General features: G+C 43.7%; 1 protein-coding gene across 4 annotated transcripts in view; it reads right to left on the bottom strand.

Moving 5' to 3' along the window:
• CRACR2A (calcium release activated channel regulator 2A) overlaps nucleotides 1-24,305 on the bottom strand; it is a 121,869-nt gene that overhangs the window by 61,454 nt on the left and 36,110 nt on the right. For all 4 annotated transcript variants that reach the window (XM_025209109.1, XM_006027820.3, XM_025209110.1 and 1 more), the window contains 5 exons: nucleotides 15,301-15,488; nucleotides 10,857-10,928; nucleotides 9,272-9,317; nucleotides 8,271-8,362; nucleotides 6,761-7,088 (listed from right to left, as the gene is read on the bottom strand). In XM_025209109.1, the coding sequence (XP_025064894.1) occupies nucleotides 6,761-7,088; nucleotides 8,271-8,362; nucleotides 9,272-9,317; nucleotides 10,857-10,928; nucleotides 15,301-15,488 (726 nt within the window). The remainder of the gene's footprint in view (nucleotides 1-6,760; nucleotides 7,089-8,270; nucleotides 8,363-9,271; nucleotides 9,318-10,856; nucleotides 10,929-15,300; nucleotides 15,489-24,305) is intronic.

Raw genomic sequence — 24,305 nt, 5'->3', positions numbered from 1 at the left:
CTGTGGACTGGCTAGGTCCTTTTTCCTCATTTCAGGTAGACTAGATGGTGCCTAGGCTGGGCTTCAGCCCTCCTTCAGAGGGAGTAAATAAAGAGAATGTGCAGAGCCAAATTCCTCCCTCAGTAGCACTCGATATCAGTGGGAGTCAAACATTTGCAACTGAGGACAGAATTTAGGCCCAAACGTTCATCAATATCATAATCATCATCAGAAACAACAACAACAATAATGGATATTACCATAGTACCTGGAACATGCAACAGTTACTGAGCTCCTATTTTCTCCTAAAGACTTGCAACAGAAACAGACAGGGAATTCAAAGGATAAGAGAGGGAAGGAAGGCTACATGGAGAGGTGAAAGGACAGAGCCTATTTTCCCTTTGCTCTCCTGATCGGTGTGTATGCTAGACATATAAATTAATTTTTGGGCATTTTTGCAATATTTGGGATTCAATATAGCTACACATGCCCACACTTCCTTATTGGGCATGCTGTGCTGGCTGTACTATGGCTGCATAGCTGAAGGGGGAGATTAGAATTGCTCAGGCACACACACAGGCCACAGCCAAGACCTGAAACTTCAGTCCCAGAAAAGACATAACTATATAGAAGGGCTGGAGTGTGTCCTGGACAATGCTTAACTCTTGGCCTTGTGCTTAGAACAGTTTGTTGGGAAGCAGTAGTTTTGCTCGGGGAGATAAGTGCAGAGGTTTGAGAAACTGCACCTTAAACTGTTCAAAGCAAAACTCGTAATGTTTGCTGGCAGTGACAGTATCGTGTCATCCGGCCCACAGATCCGGGGGTCTGCACCCCTGAGAGGGCTGCAGGACTGTGCAGGACTTCTGTGGGACAGAAGTCCCAGGGGTGCAGGACCTTAGATCTGCATGCCAGATGACAGGAGGCTGCTGCTGCTGCCTGGAACTGGCACTGGGCGCATCCCGCACCCAGCGCCGGGAACTTGGGGGTTGCCACTGACCCGAGGCAGCAGTGACAGCCTCCTGTCATCCGGTGTGCAGATCCAGGGGCTTGAACCCCCCGGGAGGAGTTTGGCACAGCCCCACAGCCCTCCCTGGGGGTGCAGGCCCCCAGATCTGCGTGCAGGATGACAGCATGCTGTCGCTGCTGGCTCAGCATGGACTACACCCAGCACTGGTCCCAGCCAGCAGCAGCAGCCTCCTGTCATCTGGTATGCAGATCGGGGGCCTGCACCACCTCACTGCCCTCCTGGGGGTGCAGGTGGGCCCCTAATCTGAGCACTGGATGACAGGAGGCTGCTGCTGCCGGCTGGGACCGGCGCTGGGCGCAGCCTGTGCTGAGTGCAGCCTGTGTTGAGCACTGGGAAGACTGCTACTGCCGCTGGCCCCATCTGGCAGTGACAGCCTGCTGTCACCCTGTGCGCAGATCCAGGGGCCTCTACCCCCTGGAGGGCTGTGACAGACTCCTCCTAGGGGGCATGGCCCCTGGATTTGCACCAGATGACAGGAGACTGACACTGCCAGCAAGTGTTATGAGTTTTACTTTGAACAGTTTGAGGTGCAGTTTCTCAGAAACACCTCTACACTTATCTCCCTGAGCAAAACAGTTTCAATGAAATGAAACAGAACAGTGCTTTTGAAACTAAACGAAACAAAACAAAACACTGTTCCATCAAAACAGAAGTCGAAACACACGGTGAAATTTCACACAGCCCTAGTAAGCACTAAGGGACCCAATAAATATCAGGACAAGGGGGCACCAAGGGCACCCATTGCAGGGCTTATATGTCTCTACACTAATGCTAGGAGCATGGGGAACAAGCAGAAGGAACTTGCACTCCTGCTTGCAAACAACAATTTCAACCTGGTTGGGCTAACTGAAACCTGGTAGGACCCTACTCACATTTGGGTGGTAGGCATTGAAGGTTATAGGTTGCACAGATGGGATAAAGTAGGGAAAAGGCAGGTGGGGGGGATGTTGCTCTTTATGTTAAGGACTGATATACATCTTCTATAATCAATATGGAATCAGAGGAAGGCCAAACTGAGGTACGGTGGGTTAGGATACAAGGGGGTTGAGGGGAAAGGGACTTGGCAGTGGGGGTCTATTGTAGACCACCACACCAGGAAGATGAGCTAGACCAGGAATTCTCCAGACAGCTCTCAGAGGCCGTACAGTCAAGAGATATGGTTGTCATGGGTGACCTAAACTACCCTGACATCTGCTGGGAGGATCAGTTAGCCAGAACTAAACTCACGTAGGTTCTTAAACTGCATACCAGACCTCCACCTGATGCAGGAGGTATACTATCCCACTAGGGGGAACGCCTTGCAGGACTTGGTGCTGGCTACAGGGGATGACTTAGTGGAGGATCTGCAGGTACAAGGCAACCTAGGGGACAGTGACCATCAATTGATTGAATCACTATCCGGCAAAGGGTGGGAAGAGTAACAGCAGGGCAGAAGTGCTAGTCTTTAGAAAGGCTGACTTCAGGAGGCTTATGAGATTAGTTAGTGGGGCATTAAAGCTCAAGAGCATTGACAGAATGGGGGTCAAGGAAGGGTGGTCCAAGGAAACGATCCTTCGGGCACAGAAGAAGGCAATCCCACTGCATAGAAAAGGAGGCAAAGGGGCTAAGAAACCCTCCTGGCTAAGCAGGGAAATACAGGAAAGCCTAAGGGAAAAAAAGGGGCATACAGGCTGTGGAGGCAGGGGGTAGCTGCCAAGGAGGAGTATACCTCCTTGACTCGCACTTGCAGGGAATCAGTCAGGAAGGCCAAAGCAGCATTAGAACTCAGGCTAGCAACAAAGATTAAGGGCATCAAAAAGTCCTTCTTCAGGTATATAGGGAGCAAAAAGAAGGTGCAGGGAAGCATAGGACCCCTACAGGATAGACAAGGGCAGCTGGTGACAGATAGGAGGGACAAAGCAGAGCTCTTCAATGAGTTTCCCCAGCACCTTTTCCTGCCACTGGTAGGGGGTCGGACTCAATGATCCTTTGAGGTCCCTTCCAACCCTAACAACTATGAATCTATGAAAACTGCAGTTATATAGCTACACAGGTGCATGATGGGTAAAGAGGATTTGTCCCTGAAGTGACATGAAGCAGAGAAGAACTGATTTCCTGGCCCCAGCCCCATGATGATCCACCCAACCATCCCACTTCTCACGTAAATCATTGCTGCTGTCTCCTGAAATATGAAGGATTTGAGTGGAATACTGAGCAAGATCAATATTTCAAGTTATTAATTTGTTTAAGAAGCCAGTTAATAGACTTTCCAATTGTTATTTAATACCACTAATGAGGGAGTTTTCTGTCTTAACATGATAATGTATAACAGCAGGATCATCAAACATTTTCTGCTAGTTAACTAGTGTCAGGACACTTTTCTGTTAATTAAGTAATAAGTGAATTCAGCAGCTATCTGCTGAAAAGGCTCTACTTGACCTTAAGTTAAAGAAAGATGCAGCTATCCAGAGCAAGCAGTACATAATAATTGAGGATAACTCTACTTCTATTCTGAGAACAGTACAGAGTACCTTGTAGCGATATCACATTAATTCTCCAAGTAGGTTTGGATGAGCTATTTTTTTTTTTTTTTTTTTACGGAAAGCCTTTTTCTGTACCTTGGTTATACCTTATCATAAAGTGTGCTAATTAGAAGTTATTGTGTAACCCTGGCATAATTTTACCACTACTTTAAAGATGTACAGGCTGCCTGGTTCTTCCAGAGGAGAGAGCTTCATAATTACAACTGAGCATACCTATTTTCTATACCTTAATCCTTTAAATATGTACTTTCAATGACTGAACAATAGAGAACAGTTAACTATACTAAAATTAGAATATAAGCATAATTAGTTATAAAGCAGAATCAGGGCATGTGGGGTTTTCGGCTGGAAAGAATTACATTTCCCCCCTTAAGATTTTATAAACCACTACTATACACACAACTTGTTTTCTCCAAGGACAAAGCTGGAACATTTTTCTTAGTTTCAGTTTTTCAGGAAAAAAATCTGTTTAAATTTCAACCAAAAGAACAGGAAACTTTTTTTTGCAAAAATATCCTCCTCCTTGTCCATGATCTGGTTAAAATTTCATTAAAAATATTTATATTTTAACAAAAAGGGGCACATTTTCTTCTCCATTTATGACCACCAATAGTAGTATTTTCTAGTCCTATATCTTAATATCACTTAGTCTAATTTCAACCCTGATAGACAGTCCCTTGGCACTGGCTGCCTAGTCTTCACTTTGAGCATCTTTGGTGACACATCCTTCTACGATCAACTTCATCACCTTGATTCCCTGCTGAATTTCACTTGACTTTAAGACTACATGTAGATTTCAAAAGGTGGATTTCAACTGATTCAAGGAAATAGTAGGCATGGTGTCAAGGGAAGACGAACTGAAAAACAAAGGCACCCAAGGAGGCCTGAAAGCTTTTGAAGGGCACAGTATTGAAAGCCCAACAAGAAACTGTTCCAACATGATGGAAACTCAAGAAGAGTGGTAGGAGAATAATGTAGCTGCATAAGGAGTTTCTAGGATGTTTCAAATGCAAAAGGAAAGAAAAGCATATAGGCAGTGGACAGATGAGCAGGTCACCAAGGAATCATACTGGGAAATTGCAAGAGCCTGCAGAGACAAAAATCAGGAAAGGCAAAGGTAAAAGATGAGCTCCACTTAGTGAGGGAGGTTAAGGACAACAAAAAGAGCTTCTATAAGTATGTTGGCCAAAAAAGAAAGATCAAGGAAGCTGTGGGTCCACTATTAAATAGCCAAGGAAAACTCCTAACAAAAGATGTAAAGAAGGTGGAGCTACTCAACAGCTGCTTTCCCTGGTTTTCACAAAAAAGGTAAACTGCAGCCAGACACCTAATAAGAATTAGTTTGGATAAAGATTGGGAGAAGTTGAGGGATGAGATAACAAAAAAAGTGCTAGTTCAAAAACTTTTATGGATCTAAATAAGTTCAAGTCAACAGGGCCTGATAAACTTCATCCCAAAGTACTGAAAGAACTGATAGAGGAAATTTTGGAGCCCTTGGCAATAATATTTATGAAGTCGTGGGAGATGGGCAAGGTACCAGAGGACTGGAAAAGAGTCACTGTAGTGCCTCTCTAAAAAATGGCAAAAGGGTATATCCGGGGAACTGTAAACCAGTTAGCCTCACCACAATACCTGGCAATTTACTGAAGCATGGGTCCATGGCTGATGCCCCTGGCAGGTTCTGGATCAAGGCTCTGGGTGTGAGCTTCCACTGCACTGGGAGGGAAGCAGGTCAGTTGTGGATGCCACCAGAAAGTTTTGCATCTGCGCTCCTGAACCTGCCCACCGCACCACAGCTGATGCTGCCACCCACCTGCCGTGGTGGAAGTCCTGCCTGGGTCCACAGCTGATGACTGGGCAAAAGTAGTCTTACCCATCTACCCAGCACCACACAACAGTTAGAGCCACCGGCTGCCCACAAGCTAGATCCAATGAGTTGGCAGCTGTCCACCGGTGGGCCAGATTAAACCTGTTGGAGGGCCGGATTCAGTCTGTGAGCCGTATTTTGCCCATCCAATTTAGATGCTGGAATTGGGAAATGTTTGAGCAAATCTGCAGACAACATGAAACTTAAAAGGACTGTGAACATGGTGGAGGACAGGAGTGCAATTTAGAAGGATCTGGACAGACTGGAAAGCTGGGCTGGAGCTAACAGGATGAAGTTCAATGCTGACAAACACAAGGTGCTACACTTACGGAAGAATAATTAAAAATACAAGATAGCTGACACTTGGCTGGATGGCAGCAGCACTTCAGAAAGAATCTAGGAGTCTTGATGGATCACAGGTTCAATAGGATTCTGAAGTATGAAGTTGCAGCAAAGTAGGTTTAGACTGGATAAATGGAAAATCTTCTTCATTGTTAGAACAGTGAGGCAGTGGAACAGACTGCCCAGAGAAGTAGTGGAGTCTCCATTATTGAAGATGTTCAAGAGGAGGCTGGACAAATACTGGTCAGGGTTGATCTAGGAGCAGCTATACTAATACGCTCCTTTGAATACTTCCTATGCTTCTGGGCTTTGCTTATTGATGCATGGGACTGGGAAGGAATTTTTTTCCCTTCTGCCGCTCAAGTGTCCAGGGAAAGGGGGAGGGGCAGAGTTTGCTCTCCTCAGAGGGTGGTCTTGGTTGCAGCCAACGCTGAAGATTTTGACTGGGGTGTGCCAGCACACCTCCTGGGAATTAAATCCAGAGGTTCCTGACTACAGGGTCTCCCTGCTTTGCTTATGTACAGACTGTTATATTTGGAGCCAGGAAGAAATGGGATGATTTGCATATGGATGATCCTGCCTCAGGCAAAGGGTTGGAATAGATAACCTCTCAAGGTTTCTTCCAGACCTACTTTTCTATGATTCTATGAAACATCCGCATGCAACTATAAAATATATAGCAACCCATGCACCTTCAGTCCAGAAATCTAAGCACTTGCTACTACATTTATAAGATTATGGGGTATATTGTCAGCTGAGGCCTGCCTTTCCTTTTTTGCACTTTTAAAATGAATTTGGGCATCAAGCTGACTACTTCTGCTTCTATCTCCATGATTTGCTCATGAAAATCAGTGGCCAGGAACTGAAATTTTTACACCCAGATCAATGACGAGTATAAAAATGTTTGCCCAAATTGGACAGATGACACTATTCTACAAAAGGAAAGCCAAATAATGTTGGCTTCTAAAAATAATTTATTACATTATATTGATTTAATTTGATCAAAGGCAAGTTGGTCCTTACATGTGACAACATTTCTTTTCCCACTGGCTGCCCTCTGGGTGATGATGGCATATGCTGAGAAGATGGTGTCAGCTGCATCTCATCCATTTCCTTCTCTGAAGACACATTCTCATCTTCTTCTGTCCATTTGCTTAACTGTTTCTCAAGCGACCTATCCAAAAGCTGGGGTAGGTGATCTTCTTCAATTGATATGATTCTCTGGAGATGTTTACCTTGAGTCATTTCTCCAGTACAGTGGTCAGACTCTACAGAAATATATCCATTCAAGCCAACAGAATTCCTTCTTCTTGTGGAGTTACTGAAAACATCTTCTTCTTCAATGGACTGGCTAGATAAAAATCAGGAAGAATCCTGTTATAAAATAACCTTATTCTTGACTTTTATTTAATTTACACTGATCTAATGCTATCCAATGGTGTTACTTTTGACTTAAAATTAGCACAGCTGAGTTATTATCAGGTCCTTATACTCTTTATTATTCAGATTTAGACTGCCCCAGTTAGTTGACTGTTAAAAAGTAAGTCCAACATTCAGTGTGTATTTTTATAGCATATGTAATAAATTATAGACAGACAGACATGTATGTATGTATTGTACTGATAGATAAGCCATACAGAACACAATACTACAATATTCATGAGGAATGGTTTGTTTTGGGGGAAGAAGGTTATTATTAAATACAAATTTCACATCATCCCTAACCTATCAGCATAGTCATTGCAAGCTTCCCAGGTTACTCTTTTAAAAAGGACAAAAACCACATACTGTCTGCATGTAACCAAATTCTCACTTCCGTAGGAAGGGCCCTACCATTGCTAGTACAGTTCCATTGAAATCTATGGAGTTGCGCCACTTCATACCAAATGAAGTTTGGCTCTCCATATCTGAACTGTGTTTAATTTTAAAAATGCTTCAGGAAACTAAAACACCCACACAGTACTCTTCTGAGGACCTTGTGCTTGCACCTACCCAATGGATAACTTCCTACTATTCTTCCCAGATTCTTTGCCAAAAAGAAACTTATCAATGAATTACTTTGCTTAGGTTACTTTCATGTTTATGATCACATCATTAAGATTTAAGTCTTCTGCATCTTTTCTATGCCATGTGCTTATATGTTATAGCTGGCCAGCAGTAACAGGTGGTGCAGAAATGCCTCTGTTCAGAATGTCAGGAGGTACCATACCACATTCCTGTCATTCTAAGTAACACCAGCTACTAAACCAGCTTTCCTCCTGGAAGCTTAAAGGTGGCCCTGAACCTCCTTTTCCTCAACTGAGATTGGACTGACCATATCATACCTTCTAGGCTTTTATTTCTAAATTACTGAAGAACATCCAGTTATTACACTTGTGGAACTGTTATGCATACATGCAATATCAATATTAGACTAGCTATTCCAAGTTGCAGTGGTTTTGAGCACAATCAAGCTGAAATAAGTACTGTATCTCTTCCCTGTGCAATCCCATGATTGTCAGGTACATCCCAAATAGAAAAATTATGTTCTTACCTTTTAGACAGTACCTTTCCCTCTACATATTTCCCAATGACAGATCCAGATCTTTGCTTCCAGTTGGCATTTGGAGTACTTGTTTTATATTTCTGCAGAAATATATTACATCTCTTACTGACTTATCCATGCTATTCATTAAGGGTAACAAAATAGTGGCTTCATTACTAGCATTTTGGTAACACGATAATGGGCATAACAGAAGAATCTTTGATGGATTAGCTGAGAGGCAACTTGTTTCAAAAGCCTGATTGGTAAACAAGCAGAATGTGGAAACTCCACCTACAACAAGATTAATCTTCTGTTCAGATTAAGTAGAGCAGGTCATAAAACAGGATAAAAATCAGCAGAACTCCTCTGAAATTAATTAGAGCATTTTACATCAGCTGAGGATGTGCCTCTCCATGGCTTCTTATCCAGATAGAAAACAGGTAACCTGTGCAAATGAGTGGACATCCTGATTCTGAATTATTTGTATTCAATAAAAAGAAGCCAGGGTACCTCTACAGCCCCAAAGAAAGCTTCTACTGCAGGATAAACAGTCAACAGGATTTATTTGTATCCAATGGTAGGATGTTAGAACACTTAAAGCACAATTATGTTTACTAGGTACTCAGATACTGTACCGATGGATAACTGTTTCATGAGATTAGCTACTGTTGACTGAACAGATGAAATTAATTGAATTTTAATGGTTTCATTTGAAGATTCTCTCATTCCCTCATGGTTGCTTTCTTAGCTTCTTACAAATTCAGGTAATCATCCTCCCAAAAGACAGCATGAATTTTAGAAAGCTATATATGCGACTTTTTATTAGATTTAGTGAATATATTTTGTTGCCTTAAATCTTGATTTTAACTGGAAAAGGAGCTATAATGAGAGGGGAATAGAACACCACAAGAATCTGTCCCCTCTGCAATGCTCTGAGACGTGGCATTGCAGGTGACGTCCACCTGCTCCTTATTTGCTGACCGCAGAGTTAGGAAATGGTATTTGTTTACCTGTAAGCACATGTCACGTTCATCTTTCAAATGCTTGTTCCTTTCTCTGCAAGGAAAACATATAAGTAAAGAAGCAGCAGGCTACAGCAGAAATTTTGAACCTCAGAATTTGTGCTCACTTCACTATTCAGCACCAGATACTGATTGTTTAGGCAAAAGACTATAGAAAGGCCAATCCAAAAATCTTTCACTCTTGCATATCTACATCTTTGACTGACTCATCTATGCTCTCACAGGACCAGATCTCTGGCTGATGTAAATCTTCATTAAGGCTTAGAGGATTAAAACTGACTAGCATCTGATTTAAATGCTTTAACACAAGGAAACTGACTCTAGACCATATTTTTTCCTTTACTGTACATGGAAAGGTTTCAGACATTTTCATAGTCAGGACCAATTTTTAGTGAAGATTTTGGTGAATACCTTCCAATCACAGTTGTGTAAACCATTCACAACCACATAACATCCCTGTAACATCTGTCCTGGTAGACTATCATTAAGAAAGTATTCTGTACAGTTTTTAGCTCCTATTAAGGCCTTTTAGCAGCTAGAAATGTGTAGTAAAAGGAAGCATCTAATTTGCACGGTCAGCCAACAGCAGACTTCAAATTCCAGTTTGAGAGCCTGCAGTGTAATTAATTGTAAAACTATCGTAAACATTTTAAAAATGAATAATGGATGAGAGTTGTCTGAGAGCATGTATAACTGACCTGTGCAAACTGAATAACTTTGTGACCAAAACAATGAGATAATATTTAAATAAAGGATGTTAGTGCACATTAAAAAGTAGTGTTGAAAGTTGCCCAGAAATAGCTTCAAATACTAGTTAACCAATCAAAACAACAGGCAAAGAATTAGCCAGATATGTTTTGACATATTTTTACTAAAAGACTTGCTAGCAAAGAGTCTCAATTTTGGATGAGCTGCACTCAATGGAGGTATGATAGGTCAAAGGGGCTTCAAGTCACCATTCAGCTTCCTGAACCCTGCCCACTACATAAGCTAGACCAGCCTCATAGCTGTTTTATACCTGGCAACAATAGCCTTCTTTCTAGAACCTGCATCACAGCATAAACACCCACCTTCTTCTGACATATCCTCTAGCCTGGGCCTTGGCAGCAATGCAGCAAATGACACGGGAATATTTCTCTGACCCCAAACTACAAAGGAATCCCTTTCTTCTAGAGATAATACCCAGATGCCATGTCCAATAGGCCAGTGGGAGCCAACCTTTTTGGCAGGTATGTCACAAATTAGTCCTGAATCCTCCATGTCAGTCTGATCTCCTTCCCTTTCCTGATCTTCTGCTCTACTTTCTGCTCCTAGCCTTGTGTTTCCTGCCTAATCTGCTACTCTGCTTTCTGCTCCCTGTCCTACCTGCTGCAATGCTGCCTGACCCCTCCCTGATCTGGCACATACCACACACAGAGGCTGCCCCACTTGTGGCATGTGTGCTGCAGGTTGGCCATCCCTTCCATAGGCTATGGTTAACACTTCAAAGAATTTGCTCAGCTAGCTTAGAAAAAAAATACACACAGGTTATCACTGCAAAACTAAGAGGTTCTGCAAATCAAATGTGTATTACCTTAAGAAGTCCAGCTGTTTAAGGAGTCCTGACTTCTCTCTCTGTAAGCTTTCCGTCACTCTGTACACCTCCCTGAAACAAAGAAACATCTTTGTCCTGAACACGATAACACAGAACTGATGGAGTGCCTCCTGCAGCCCATAAAGAATGCCCCTTAAGACCTAAGTCTTGCAGTCCTTATTAATATATATACAGTATTTACTTTGACTATAAGGTACAAATCTACCCTGCCTTCTATCTGACGTAAGACTAACACATCTAACAATGTTTCTGAGTCCTTAGTATAGATTAAAGTATCACTGACCTCAAAAGAAGCATAGCCAGCATAAGGAACACAGAATCAGATTATGTTAAGGGGTTTTGTTTTCCTTTTGTTAAACTTAACTCTCCTACTGGTAGCTAATAACCAAGGGGTTAGAAGATGCATCTTCTTAAGACCTTCAGCCAGTCTACTACACTGTGGCACTGGAGCTCACGTTTCAGAGATTTAAACTCCTTGCCCTGAACAGTCAGAGACCAGATAATATCTCACAAGAATAGAGGTGTTACCCTTGCTGTCAGTTCAAGTAATTACTTCTCCCTTATTAAACAAGTTACTTCATTTTATTTCCTGTCCTAAACTAGTAGGCAACCATCAGTCCTTCTAGATCATGGTATATGTGAGTGGTCACCAGGACCTTCAATGCATATGCCTAAACAGGAGTATGGAGGAGTGGAGGCTGCCCAGATCTTCCATCCCCTTTTCAGAACATTAAGACAGAATCCAAAGGCCAGACTGAGTCTGGATTTCATAGACATTATTGCTGGAAGGGACCTCGGAAGATCATCGAGTCCAGCCCCCTGCCCAAGGGGCAGGAAGTCAGCTGGGGTCATAGGATCCCAGCAAGATAAGTATCCAAATTTCTCTTGAAAGCATTCCATGTGGGTGCTTGAACCACCTCTGATGGCAGACCTTGGGGGCTTGGACAGTAAAGAAATTCTTCTTTATGTCCAGCCTGAAACGATCTTGCTGGAGTTTATAACCGTTCGAACTTGTCATTCCTTGGGGCGCTCTGGTGAACAGTCATTCCCCCAGATCCTGATGTACACCCCTTATATAAGTATATAAGTCAGGCTGAACACCCCTGATAAACTTATAGGTGGCCATCAGATTGCCCCGAGCCTGCACTTTTCCAGGCTAAAGAGCCCCATAGCTCTCAGCCTGTCTTCATAAGGTCTGTTTTCCTGACTTCTGATCATGCACATGGCTCTTCTCTGGACTCTCTCAAGCTTCTCCACATCATTTTTGAATTGTGGAGCCCAAAACTGAATGCAATACTCCAGCTGAGGCCTCACCAAGGCTGAGTACAATGGGAGAATGACATCCCGGGATTTACTTGAGAAGCATCTATGGATGCAAGCCAGCGTTTTGCTTGCTTTACTAGCCGCTGCGTCACATTGAAAGCTCATGTTCATCTTGTGGTCAATCATGACCCCCAAGTCCTTGGATGTTTGGTGGCTCAATGGCTGTATTTATGTGTGTGTCCAGGAATTGAACCTGGGTCTCAGTCATGGCAAACAAGAATTCTACCACTGAATCACTGTGTACCTAAAACACACAGAGCCAGATCCTCAGAAAGAACACAACAGGTCTTTGACACTATGGATGCCTATTTGAAATCTATAGATTTCTCTTGTGAATCAAGAATAGGTATTTGCACATCTAATGCTGCTTATATTGAGCATCAACCTTGAAAGGATCACATGGCACCCTGGTTGAGAATCACTGGACTAGGCTATTAGGCATGACTACTATCATCATTGCTGTGCTTGAAAGTGTCTGCAGGGTTCTGTGCTTTGCACTGAATTCAATGGTGCCAAAAGCAATCAGGCATTAGCTGGGCCAAGTGAACAGCAAATAGATATGGAATTTTGGAAGAGTTTAGGTGCTTGCCAGTGCTGATTTGTATTGCAGTGAGGTTTAGGTGCGAGTTAAACACCCAGGTAAGCACACTTACATCACTTCTGAATGTGCTCAGAAGCCTAAGCATAGCCACTGAGGAAGCTCTTCAAACCAAAATGGAGATAGCTAATGATTCTAGTTGTCTAAACAGTTTGCAGCTGCCAGAGCAGGGTCAATCTGGATCCCTCTTTGGTGCTGAGATCCTTGCCACCAAGTTTACTTTTGGCTCCTACAAGGACATTTTGGATCTGACTTCAATGGGGCTGCAAAAAGTTACAGTGGCTGAAGATATGGCCAGAATATTCTGCTTTTAAATGGTGTAGGAAGTGCTACCCAAGCATGCGCCCAAGGCACACACTGCTCTGAACAGCCTGGCAGTGCCCTGCCGGCACTGGTCCTAGAGAGATACTGGGGACCATGCTGAATAGCACTCTAGCAGCAGGAGCTCGGCATGATCCAGATCCAGCTCCAAGTCTGTAAAGTGCTCTGAAATCAAAAGTAAATGTAAAGTTACTGTTCAACAGTTTAACCACAGGAATGGAAGACAGTTGAGGCACTGTGGAAATCTGTGCACTGTGGAATTACCCGGCAGCTGATTGCAACATGGACTCTGCTTTACAGCTGAGAAACAAGGGTCCCTGAAAAGGGAAGCACTTTTGTAAAGGGGGAAGGAGGTGTATGGGGAGGTGAGGGAGCGAACACTCCAAACTGTTTGCTTCAGTCCCTCGTCTGAAACATGAGGCAGCAATCAAAAATGCAGCATCCATTCCCCAGGAGGCATTAAAGCACCAATGACTGAAGTTCTGCTTATTCATGTCACCTGAGGATCAGGCCCTCATGATTTAAATGGGCTCAGTGCAGGGTGATTTTGTCCTGAAAGTGTTATTCATGCATTCAGGAAAGCTTTAATACTGGAATAAGGAGTATTCTGAAATGTTGCCTACTTCTGAATCACATTTGGGCTTAGCAGTATCCATACTATCTCTGATGGCTTTCGTGCATGTGTGTGAGTGAAAGTGCGCTTGATATAAAAGCTTGTGGAAAGGGAAAATGTGGGGTTCATGACTGATCTTCACCAAAGGCTATATTCTCAAGTCTCTGGGGAGTTCAGCTCTCAGCTGCTTCCACTGGGGCCCTTATAGCATCTTCAGATGCCTAAATAGGAGCCGAATGCTGAAAACCTGGCTCTAATTAGGAAAAATCTGCCCCTGTTAGGAAAATTACAGTTTAGGGGAACAATTCTGCTTATGCAGAGGGCCAGAGCAGATGTTTGTCACTTAGCCTCCATTTCTACCCACTGGTGATTGGAAATTATTTTTTTCCTCAGGACATTTTGAGTTGGGCCAAGAGAAAAAAAAAAAGACTACCCTGGAATCCAAAATATTTCAGCAAAAAGGTTTTGATTCTGAAATGCCAGCCTGGTGCTTCATGGGAGATGCAGTTCAGGTGGATCATGCTCCTATTCACTGCGATTGGCCAAGTGAGATAAACATCTCCCACGATGCATCGTGGTCTCCTCTTCTGATGTGAGGTGTTGCATCATGGCAGTCAGATAGCCACATGGTGCATTGTGGGCTGCAGTAGAGAACAGGTACCAGAGGCACCCAAACCACAATTTCTGTTTTCCAATGAAATATTTTAGGGGTCAGCAAAAAACAAAGTATGTTGTACTATGTGTGCGCAAGGGGAGTGGGAGGAGTGTGTGGACGCGTATGTGCCGGGGGGGGGGGAATAACACTGTCAATTTTAACGTTGGAAAATTGTTTCAGAAAATATTTGGCTAGCCCTACTAACATATGCCTTTGCATGGAATTAAAGGGTGCACAGGCTCTGTACTAGCCCTCTACAGGCAATAATATTTGCAGTCAAGACAATCAGGAAACACGTGACACCTGTATAACCCCTCCTTTTGAGCAGTGCTTAGCTTAATAGTCTATTCTAGCTCACAGGACTAACCTCTTAAACTTAAGGTTGAATGAGAATATTCATTGAATGATAAAAAAGTAGAGCTGGAAGGGACCTCTGGAGGTCATCTGGTCCAGCCCCCTGCCCAAGGCAGTATCAATCCTTATCCAAACCATCCTATACAAATTGTCTAATAACCCATTAGTGAAACAACAATCAATACTGACAGCCACAGGGCATAACACCCTAACCTGACACAGGCAAAGCAGGGGCTCAATGGCAGCCAATGTCCCATTACTACAAGGACTGTTAAAAATATGCTTGAGAGATCCAAGGAACAAACATGATAGAGGCAAGCAGGCCTGGTCCTACACTGCCTGGCATCTTGCATAGTTGTACCATGTAGCTTGTGAAAAAGCTATTGCAAAACAAGTGTATAAGTTAATTGCCTCAGTGGGTGGACAGTTCTGCTTGGGTGGTACTTTACACACAGTTTGGGCAGATATAGGTCACTGAACAAGGTGCAGGACACACAGAGAATCAGACTCGCTGTCTCTTCAAGCGAGCACACAAGCACCACAGGCGGCTGTCACTTACACTTCTTTTTCTTCCTGCAGTTTTGAAGCCTCCTCCTGAAGCATCTGTAACTGCTGCTGGGCAATGATTAACTCCTGAGAAGTTCTCTCCAGATCCCGCAGCAGCTCCTTATTTGTTAGCTTCAGCTTGGTGTTCTCCACTTTGGTCTCTTGCTTGTCATTGTGTAGCTCCTTACACTGCCCCTCCAACTGAGGGAGGGAAGGGAGGAAAACAAAGAATGTCATCCACTGACTGCACCATTTTACCTTTGTAGCAAAATGACTCTTCAAAGTTAAAGCCTTAGGGCAGTGGTGGCCAACCTTTTTTGGTAAGCTTACCACAAGTAAAGTCAAAAATATAAGGTAGTGCCACTCTAATAATCAGCCACCACCCTCGCCCAGTGCCACCAAATCCTGTCACCATGGAGACAAGGCAACACTGATTTTGGTGGTACCTACTTCCACAGCTCCCAGGGGGCCAGAGCCTCAAACCAGCACGACTCCTCTAGTCCACCCCTAATCTCATTGCTGGTGTTCCCTTTAACTCAGTGACTGGGGCTTGTGAGCCGAAGACAATAGCTAACCATGATGCTTGTGGAACACATACCCTGAGTTAGCCACCACTAACTTAGTGTTTCTATACAGGGGAGCAATTACAAAATAAGCAAGCAAAATAATTTCATGCACAACAGCTATTCTATGCTACCTCCCCAGGTAGACACATCAAGAGCACCAAGGCCAAGCTGATATAGTTTTATTCATCTTCCACAGAGCATACTTGGGAAGGGTGATAAACAGGAAGTAGCTAACTGTAGCACAGAAAAGCTCTGGCACAATGCTTTAACCTGCCACTGACTTGATTAAACAAACAAAACACCTTTGTTTAGTACAAATACTTGCCTGAAACATGCAAGTGTTCTGTTAAAAATTAGGTTCTTGACTACTATTAACACCTTCTCAGTGACATTGAGGGCCTAGACTATCTGCAAGTAGGCTATGGCTCCAGTTGATGGGGACTGGGGCAGAGATCAAAAAGGGTCAATTGTGGCTCCCCAAACCTGAAACTATTTCTGTGATGACCCAGGCCTCAGCTCAGTTTAAATCGCCTCAGGATGGCTCTATACATGATCTATACCTGCCCATGGTTTCACCCACCACTCTACACAGTAGACTAGAAGAGCTTAGAACAGCGGTGGGCAAATTGCAGCCCGCCAGGCCATTCTATCCAGCCCACAGGGCCCCTAAAAAATATAGAAAATTAATATTTATCTGCCCCTGGGCTGCCTGTCATACGGTCCTCGATGGCTTGCCAAAACTCAGGAAGTGGCCCTCCGCCCAAAATAATTGCCGGCCCCTGGCTTAGAACGTTCTGCACCAGCGAGGACTTATTCATACCCAGAGAATCCCAACTGTGCAGGTCAGGACAGTGTGTAGCCCTGCTCTAGCACCAGAGCGAGGCAAAAGGGGAAGAACCGGGTTCTGAAATCAGGGAGAAGAAAGTTGTCAGAAATAAGAAATTCAGACTAACTATAACAGACAACCTGTCAGAAAAGCAATGACCAACATGATTTCCTTCTGTGCGTGGTGACAGGCTCTGAGGATGAGAGGACAGCAGTGGCTGTGATATACCTTGACAATAGCAAGGCTTTTGACAATCTCTCACATTGTCACTAACACTACAGAAAGGATGTAGACAACTCGGAAAGAGTCCAGCAGAGGGCAACAAAAATGGTTAGGGGGTTAGGGCACATGACTTATGAGGAGCGGCTGAGAGAACTGGGCTTCTTTAGTCTGGAGAAGAGAAGACGGAGGGGGATTCAACTACCTGGAGGACTGTTCCAAAGAGGATGGTGCTAGACTATTCTCAGTGGTGGCAGATAACAAAATAGGCAGAAATGGTCTCAAGGTGCAGCAAGGGAAGTTTAGGTTAGATATTAAGAAAAAAAACTCTCTCATGAGGAGCGTTGTAAAACAGTTACCCAGAGGGGTGGTGAAATCTCCATCCTTAGAGTTTTTTAAGATGCAGGTAGACAAAGCCTTGGCTGGGATGATCAAGTTGGGGAGGGTCCTGCTTTGAGCAGAGGGTTGGACTACAGGACCTCCTGAAGTCCCTTCCAACACTAATTTTCTATGATTCTAAGATAAGGAAATACAGACTAGACAAAAGTACTGTAAGACAGATAAATAACTGTTGGATCACCATGCTCAACAAGTAGCCATGAATGTCTCAATGTCTAGTCAAGAGGAAGTATCAAATGGGGCTCCCCAGGGGTCTTTCCTGAGTCCAGTATTGTTCCCTATCTTCATTAATGATTTGGATGATGGGATTGTGTGCACGCTTAGGAAGTTTGAGGAGGACATCAAGTTGGGTAGAGTTGCAGACATTTTGGAGGGTAGGGCTAGTATCCAGAAAGACCTGGACAGACTGGAGAAATGGTCTGCAAGGACTTAGTGGCTGTGTTAGACCATAATCTGAATACGATGAGCCAAGAGTGTGCTCTTGCTGCAAAAAGCAAAAAACCCCAACAACAACAAAAACCCAGCATACTGTGCTATATTAACAGGAGTGTCACTTGCAAATCAAGGAAAATGATTCTTCCACTCTACTCAGCACTGGTGAGGCTTCACATAAAGTACTGTGTCCAGTTTTGGGCCCCACACTTCAAGAAAGATGTGGACAGATTGGAAAGAATCCAGTGCAGAGGAGCAAAAGTGATTAGGGACCTGGTTAGCAAGATTTATGAGAAAAGGCTGAAAGAATTAGGATTATTTAGTTTAGAGAAGAACAGACTGAGAGGTAATTGGGTAACAGTTTTCAAATACCTGCAGAGTGATTACAGAAAGGATGGACACAGGCCTAAGGGACAAGACTAGGAGCAATGGCCTCAAGCTTCAGGAGGGAAAATTAAAACTGGAAGCTAAAAGAAACTTTGACTATGAAGGCGGTCATGCACTGGAACAAGCTATCTAGAGAAATTATGGAAAAACTATTCTTACAAGTTTTCAAAAGCAAGTTAGACAGACACTTGGCTGGGATGGTTCAGTCAGGGATGATCCTGCCTTGAGTAGAAGGCTGGACTAGATGACCTCATAAGGTCCATTCCAGCTTTATTTTCCTATGATCCTATGAAAGGATACCCAGAAATACATAAAAACTACTTCTATTTTTCCCCAAACATTTTTTAAAGTATGTTAAGTGCATTGGGAGTTTTAAAATGATACCAGTTAAGTCCCTGAGACAGACAGACACAAGGAATGAAAAAACCCAGAACACAAATATTGCCTGTCACTGAGCTTTTGTGCTCCTGGGAGGCAGGAACTGACTGCATTGAGTACAGGCAGGTCTCCTTACCCAGCTCTGTCAATCTACCCCTCAGCCCTGAGCACCCTTAATGTTCTAGTTCTGGGTCTGTAGCATGTAAAATACTCAACCATGTTTTTTCAGCTTGTTCACAAACAGTTCACTAGGGTTATTTGATGTCTGATGTCCAAGTGCCAAGCTGTGTTCATTAGTGCTGACCAGTGGCATAAAAGTCAAACAAGGTATTAGAGTCCTCCACTGAGGAAAACGAAAAAAGAACAAAAAGAACAGCTTCAATCCAATGGTGTTTTACATTTCCAAGGGGAGGAGCAGAAAGGGAAAAGGCTGCAAATTATCACAATAAGTGAATTTTAAGAGCATGTAATCTGTTTTTTCCTGGGGATGTGCTCACTGCAAAGTGTTCACCCAGAAAAATGAGCTTGTCTAAGATTTATAGTCTGGGTGAAGACCTGAGGTCTGATCTTCCCTTCATGTCATATGATGTTAACTGTTCATGTGGTCCTGTTTGTGCGAGATGCAGGCCAAGGCTCCAATCCATTATTTTTTTCTGTTTCACAGCTCTGGTAAGAAGCCACAGGGATGTTCCCTTGCTGTGATAAGTAGGTTCCTGCTCTTTACAAAATGTACCAGCAGCCTGGCTTTTAGAAGGGCTGAGCACCTCACAAATCCAGCTGAGTTGAGTGGGAACTGAGGCTGTGCAGACCCTCTGAAAAAAAAATCATACCCTATACATTGCAGATGCTGGCTTATCATTTTCTATGTTAGGGTCTGTAAACTGCCCATCACTGGAGGCAGTCTGCAATGCCATCTTTGGCATCAGTAATTGCATCTGTTTTACAAACCTGTTTGTAGAATGTAGCTGTATGCTTGTAAGGCTTGTGTTATTGTTAAGTATATGGAGCAGAACTGTGCCTATAGACAGTAGTTGATGAAGGGGAGCTCAACAACTGTTCATCCCTGGAGTCCCACTCTAGTCCTAGAAGTGGAACTGAAGTGGTACGTTAGCCCTGACATTCACCTCTACACAGAGGCAGATTTCACCCAACAGGGACACGAGTATAAGTAAAGCAACTTTGCTGCTACACCTGAGTGAACACTCACAATGTTTTATCAGATTCCCCCATGCTTTGCTTGTGACCTAAATCACAATCTGAACTGGCTACACATTCAGGAGGGGAATGGATATGCATTAATCACTATGTCATCAACTGTGCAACCACACACAATAGAAAGATGCGTCATTATGAGGGGAAGGAAGGGGGGACACCTACAATTTGCTGCTGATTAGGAATAGCATTGCTAAATTATATTAAAAAATCCTACATTTACTGAAAAATTTAGGATGCAAAGTAAATACCACAAAAAGATGCATGTCCAACAGCAATGATACTTCACACTAGTAATATTAATTCATGTGCATGGATCATCCTGCATACATGATAGTTTACAGGCAATAAAGGCAGTGATGCCTAGAATTAAAGTTGTCCAGTGATTTTGATTATAAGCCTTCTGTTATTACTCGCGTATACTTTAAATATGGAAGAAGGTTAATGTTGCTGGTGGAACTTTTTTCATTTCCTTAAAGTTTATTTTAATTATGCAATATCAGCTCTGTATTAAAGTACAGTGATTGGCAGGGGCTTTTGGCATTCAGTTTCCATGTTTAAACATCAGCTTATTGATCGTTAATACTGCCAGCATGCAAATGTGCCCAACCTAGCTCTAACAATCACACTCTCATTGAGGTGAAAGGGATGGAGACAATTTTGTGTCAGCTTAGCTTCAGAGAGATAGATGGCCTGATTCTGGTGGTTTTTGATGGCTTGGCACCACTGAAGAGTTGCAGAGCAGCAATAAACCAGTTTAATTTTCTGGGTAAAACTGGAGTTGTGGCTGCTTTGCATTACTGGAATGGCAGAAAGAAGCCAGAATTCCCTATTGAGCCTGGCCAAGAAACTTTTTTTTTTTTTAATTTCAAATGAAAGCTTAGAATTCGTAAAATGTGGCAAAAAATTGCTGAGGGACTCTCAAATTGCAGGATCTAAAATATTGTCTCCAAACCAGCTGTTTTCCCACTCATCTTATTAAAGCTTTTTGTTAGAGAGACAAACAGGCACATTTTAATGAGAGAATATTTCTCATGCAAATTATCCCAGTAGTAAAAGCTCAAGAGGAGCAAGCTGAAGGCCAGACAGAGATCATGGCTAGAGAACCCAAATACCAGAAATTCAATGTTTTGTAAAGTAACAGGCATTTGAAATGGATATTCACATAGGAAGTTAATTTGAAAATGTAATCATTACAGGTGCTATAATTTGCACCCACTATGAAGTGAGGTTCTAGTATTTTAATATCAGAGGAGCCAATGGTATAGAAAACACGGTGCTTACTACTGTGAGTAAAGAGCAATTAAGTTTAATTGTGCTTGGTGGTAAATAGTTGCAATATCAGATCTGGAAGAGATGACCAGTCTCAGAAGTGATCATGTTGTAGCAATGTGCTGCTCTAGGCTAACAGAGCAATACTAATCATTTATATGACAGCTGTGCAGACATAGTCGAAGTGATGACCAGACACTATTCTAGAAATGCCTCACTAGGGAGCCTGCCATTCAGTTGAAGGACCCGTTGTGTCTGATTTTCAGCTGGAATAAATCAGTGTAGGTCCACAACGCTAATATTCACTGAAGCCTAGGAACTGACTCACAATGCACACCATTCAGCTGAGAGGTATTAGAAGATACTCGCGTGGCCCCCAGCTGCAGCAGCTTAATGCTAAGTGAAGCCCAGGTTCATCCAGTGTTGGGACAGTCCCCCATTAATAGATATTGCCTTTGCAACAGTGCCCCCTGCATACCGCCTCCCCCCCCAACCACACACAAACATGCAGGCAGACACTTTCCCCATCCTGAATTCAACAACCCTTTCTCTTTCTTTCCCCTTCACCAATCACAACCCATCTCTTCTCCCTTACCCAATCCTGCTCATCCTCCTCCACACCTGACCAGACCCTCCCCCATGACCTCTTCTTCCCACTCTAGACCTCCACCAAATCACTCCCCAGACTCCCAAAGAACAGAAATTAAACTATTCTTTCCCTGCCAACACAGACCTCACTTATGTTCACCTCTCAGAACAAGGCTTCTCCCAGCCTACAGTCCTGTGGTAGTCTCCCTATACATATACCTTAAGCCAGGGGCGGGCAACTATTTCGGACAAAGGGCCGCTTACCGAGTTTGGGCAAGCTGTTGAGGGCTGCTTACTGAGTTTGGGCAAGCTGTCGAGGGACATATGGTTAGCCCCACCCCTTGACAGGTGCCCCACCCTCTGGTCATCATCTTGTGACTGGAAGTCCCGGCCCCTAACCCCTGACCTTTGCCACCAGAAGTCCCTCCCCTTGCCCTCAAAAGTACTCCTTTCAGCAAGGAATTTTTCCATCTTGGAAACAGAAAAATAAGAAATTATATTCTAAAAGAAAGCATCTACAACATTCATTAACTTGATTTCAAAAAATATTTTTGTCCTGATTTACATGTGTTTGTATAGTGTACATAGAGGTGATTGCTTAAAATGAAGTCTTACTCCTGTATGTTGTGGGGGTTGGGTATAGGTTTGTGGGAGGCTGTGAGTGTGTCTATGGGGGTGGATAGGTACAGGAGTGTGGGGTGAGGGAGATTGTGGGTGTGTGTGGATATGTGGGGTATGGGTAGGTATGGGGTTAGTGGGAGGCTGTGTGTGGGGGGATGGTGGCTAGGGTATGTGAGGGGGTGTGGGTGCATATGTATGGTGGGATGTGTGTGTGGGACTCACCCTACAAATACACACACACACACACACACACACACACACACCTCTCACTCCTGGCCCTGTGGTACTGGCACAGCCCGTGCTCCCCAGTCCAGTGATGCAGCCTGGGACCACGTGGTGCTAGAGAAGTGCGGGGGCAGGAAGGCAGGGAAATGGCTGGGAGTGAGGCAGGGTTGGGCTGCTCGGTCCTGCTGGATCCCACTGGGTCTTACTGCCCCTGGTTCTTGTCATCTTTGACAGGCAGCCAGGAGCAGGGCCGGACAAAATGGCTTGGCAGGCAGGATCTGGCCTGTGGGCCGTATTTTGCCCACCCCTTCGTTAAGCCCAGCTGTATTTGCTGCTAGGCCCCCAGTGTCAACTCTTTGAAGTGTTAGCATGGCATCATGCTGTGGATTTGGGGCACTGCACATCCTACCCTGCAATATACCACCATGAAAGCATGTTGGCAAGCCAAGAGGGTAACAAGCGTCAAAAAGGGTCAGGCCAAGAAACTTCTTGGTCCGCAGTGGCACGTTGCACCTGCATGATGGCAGTTCTACATCTGCAAGGGGCTAGGCCCCTGGGATTTACAGAAGTGCATTCTGCCAACCTCTGTGTAGCCTGTCAGCATGGGGCTTGACTTAGTTCTTCTATCAACCCTTCTCTTAGGCATTCATATGACTCAAAAAGGGACTCCCCAACTGGCTGAGTCCTTAGCAGCAGCACAGAGCACATCTCAGTCAGCAGATTGCCTTTTAATATTTTACCATCCATTGTAGCACAGGAATAATGAGATTGGGTAGAAAAAAATATATTAGAACATCTTTGCCTAATGAATGCACCTTGGATGACAGAGTTTGTATTATTCTCAAGAGGTCCCTTCATGATCTAGCAAGGATAATGTAATTAAATAAAGTTACCATTGCTTGTTTAAAAAGAATACATTCAATTGGCAAAATTGATGATAGTTTATGAGGACGGGAGAGGGTGGGGAAGGCATCGTTTAAGAGAAAAAAATAGGCACCAAGAGCCTGATTCTGCTCACACATGTAACATAAATCAGGAATCATCCCATAAAATTAATGGTGTTACACTGCTATCTAAACAAGGAGGAAGGAAGGAGAGTCAGACCCTGTGCACTGGACATAGAGGAAAGGACAAATGTGAATAGTAAATTTAATATATTACTGCATTGAGTTATACTTCTGAGTGGGGGGAGTGGAGAAATCATTGAGTTGCTTAACTGGAGAGCATTCAGATGTTATAACTTAGTTTGGTAAGGGGCATCATTCAGCTGTTTCAGTGACAGAGGCTTCAAGTGCAGTTTACTCTCTGATTAAGAATACCTTCTGTAAACAATAAAAATTAGAAGTCAATCCTGTCCCTCCAGTGATAGCTGCCTTTTTCAACAACCTGGCCATAAAAATAAAAAGGGGCATTTGGATTTTATAGGTGCATGTAAATCCTATAATTCAGCCCAGCTCTTGGGACAAATGAGACTGATGAAAAGGGGAAGGCGGGGAAGGAGGCATGAAACTTTTGTTTCGTATTCCCTAACCGGGGAATAAAATCATGAAGCCCTTACTTAAACTTCTCTAGGAATGACTGCAAAACTTACATGTATGAGGAAGAGTTAGAAACTGAGTAAGAGTTCAAGAGTCTGCCTAGGCCTTTACACCAAACAATGTAACACACACATGACATACATGTTCTAAGAACTTGCACAGCAAAGAGGCAAGCCCTACGTGCTGGAGCCAGCTGCCTTCCCAGTTGGGGCTGCTCAGCACCAGTGAGAGCCCTCAGGTACTGGAGCCCGCTGCCTTCCCTACCCCCCAGGGGAAGGCACCTGGGGCTTCTCTCCCCTGCAGTGCAGCCTCGGCATACAAGGAAGCAGGCTCCAGCACCTGAAGCTTCACTCCT

The sequence above is a fragment of the Alligator sinensis genome, unplaced genomic scaffold (assembly GCF_000455745.1).
Source record: "Alligator sinensis unplaced genomic scaffold, ASM45574v1 scaffold177_1, whole genome shotgun sequence".
NCBI lineage: Eukaryota > Metazoa > Chordata > Crocodylia > Alligatoridae > Alligator > Alligator sinensis.
This window is presented reverse-complemented; position numbering and strand designations above follow the sequence as displayed.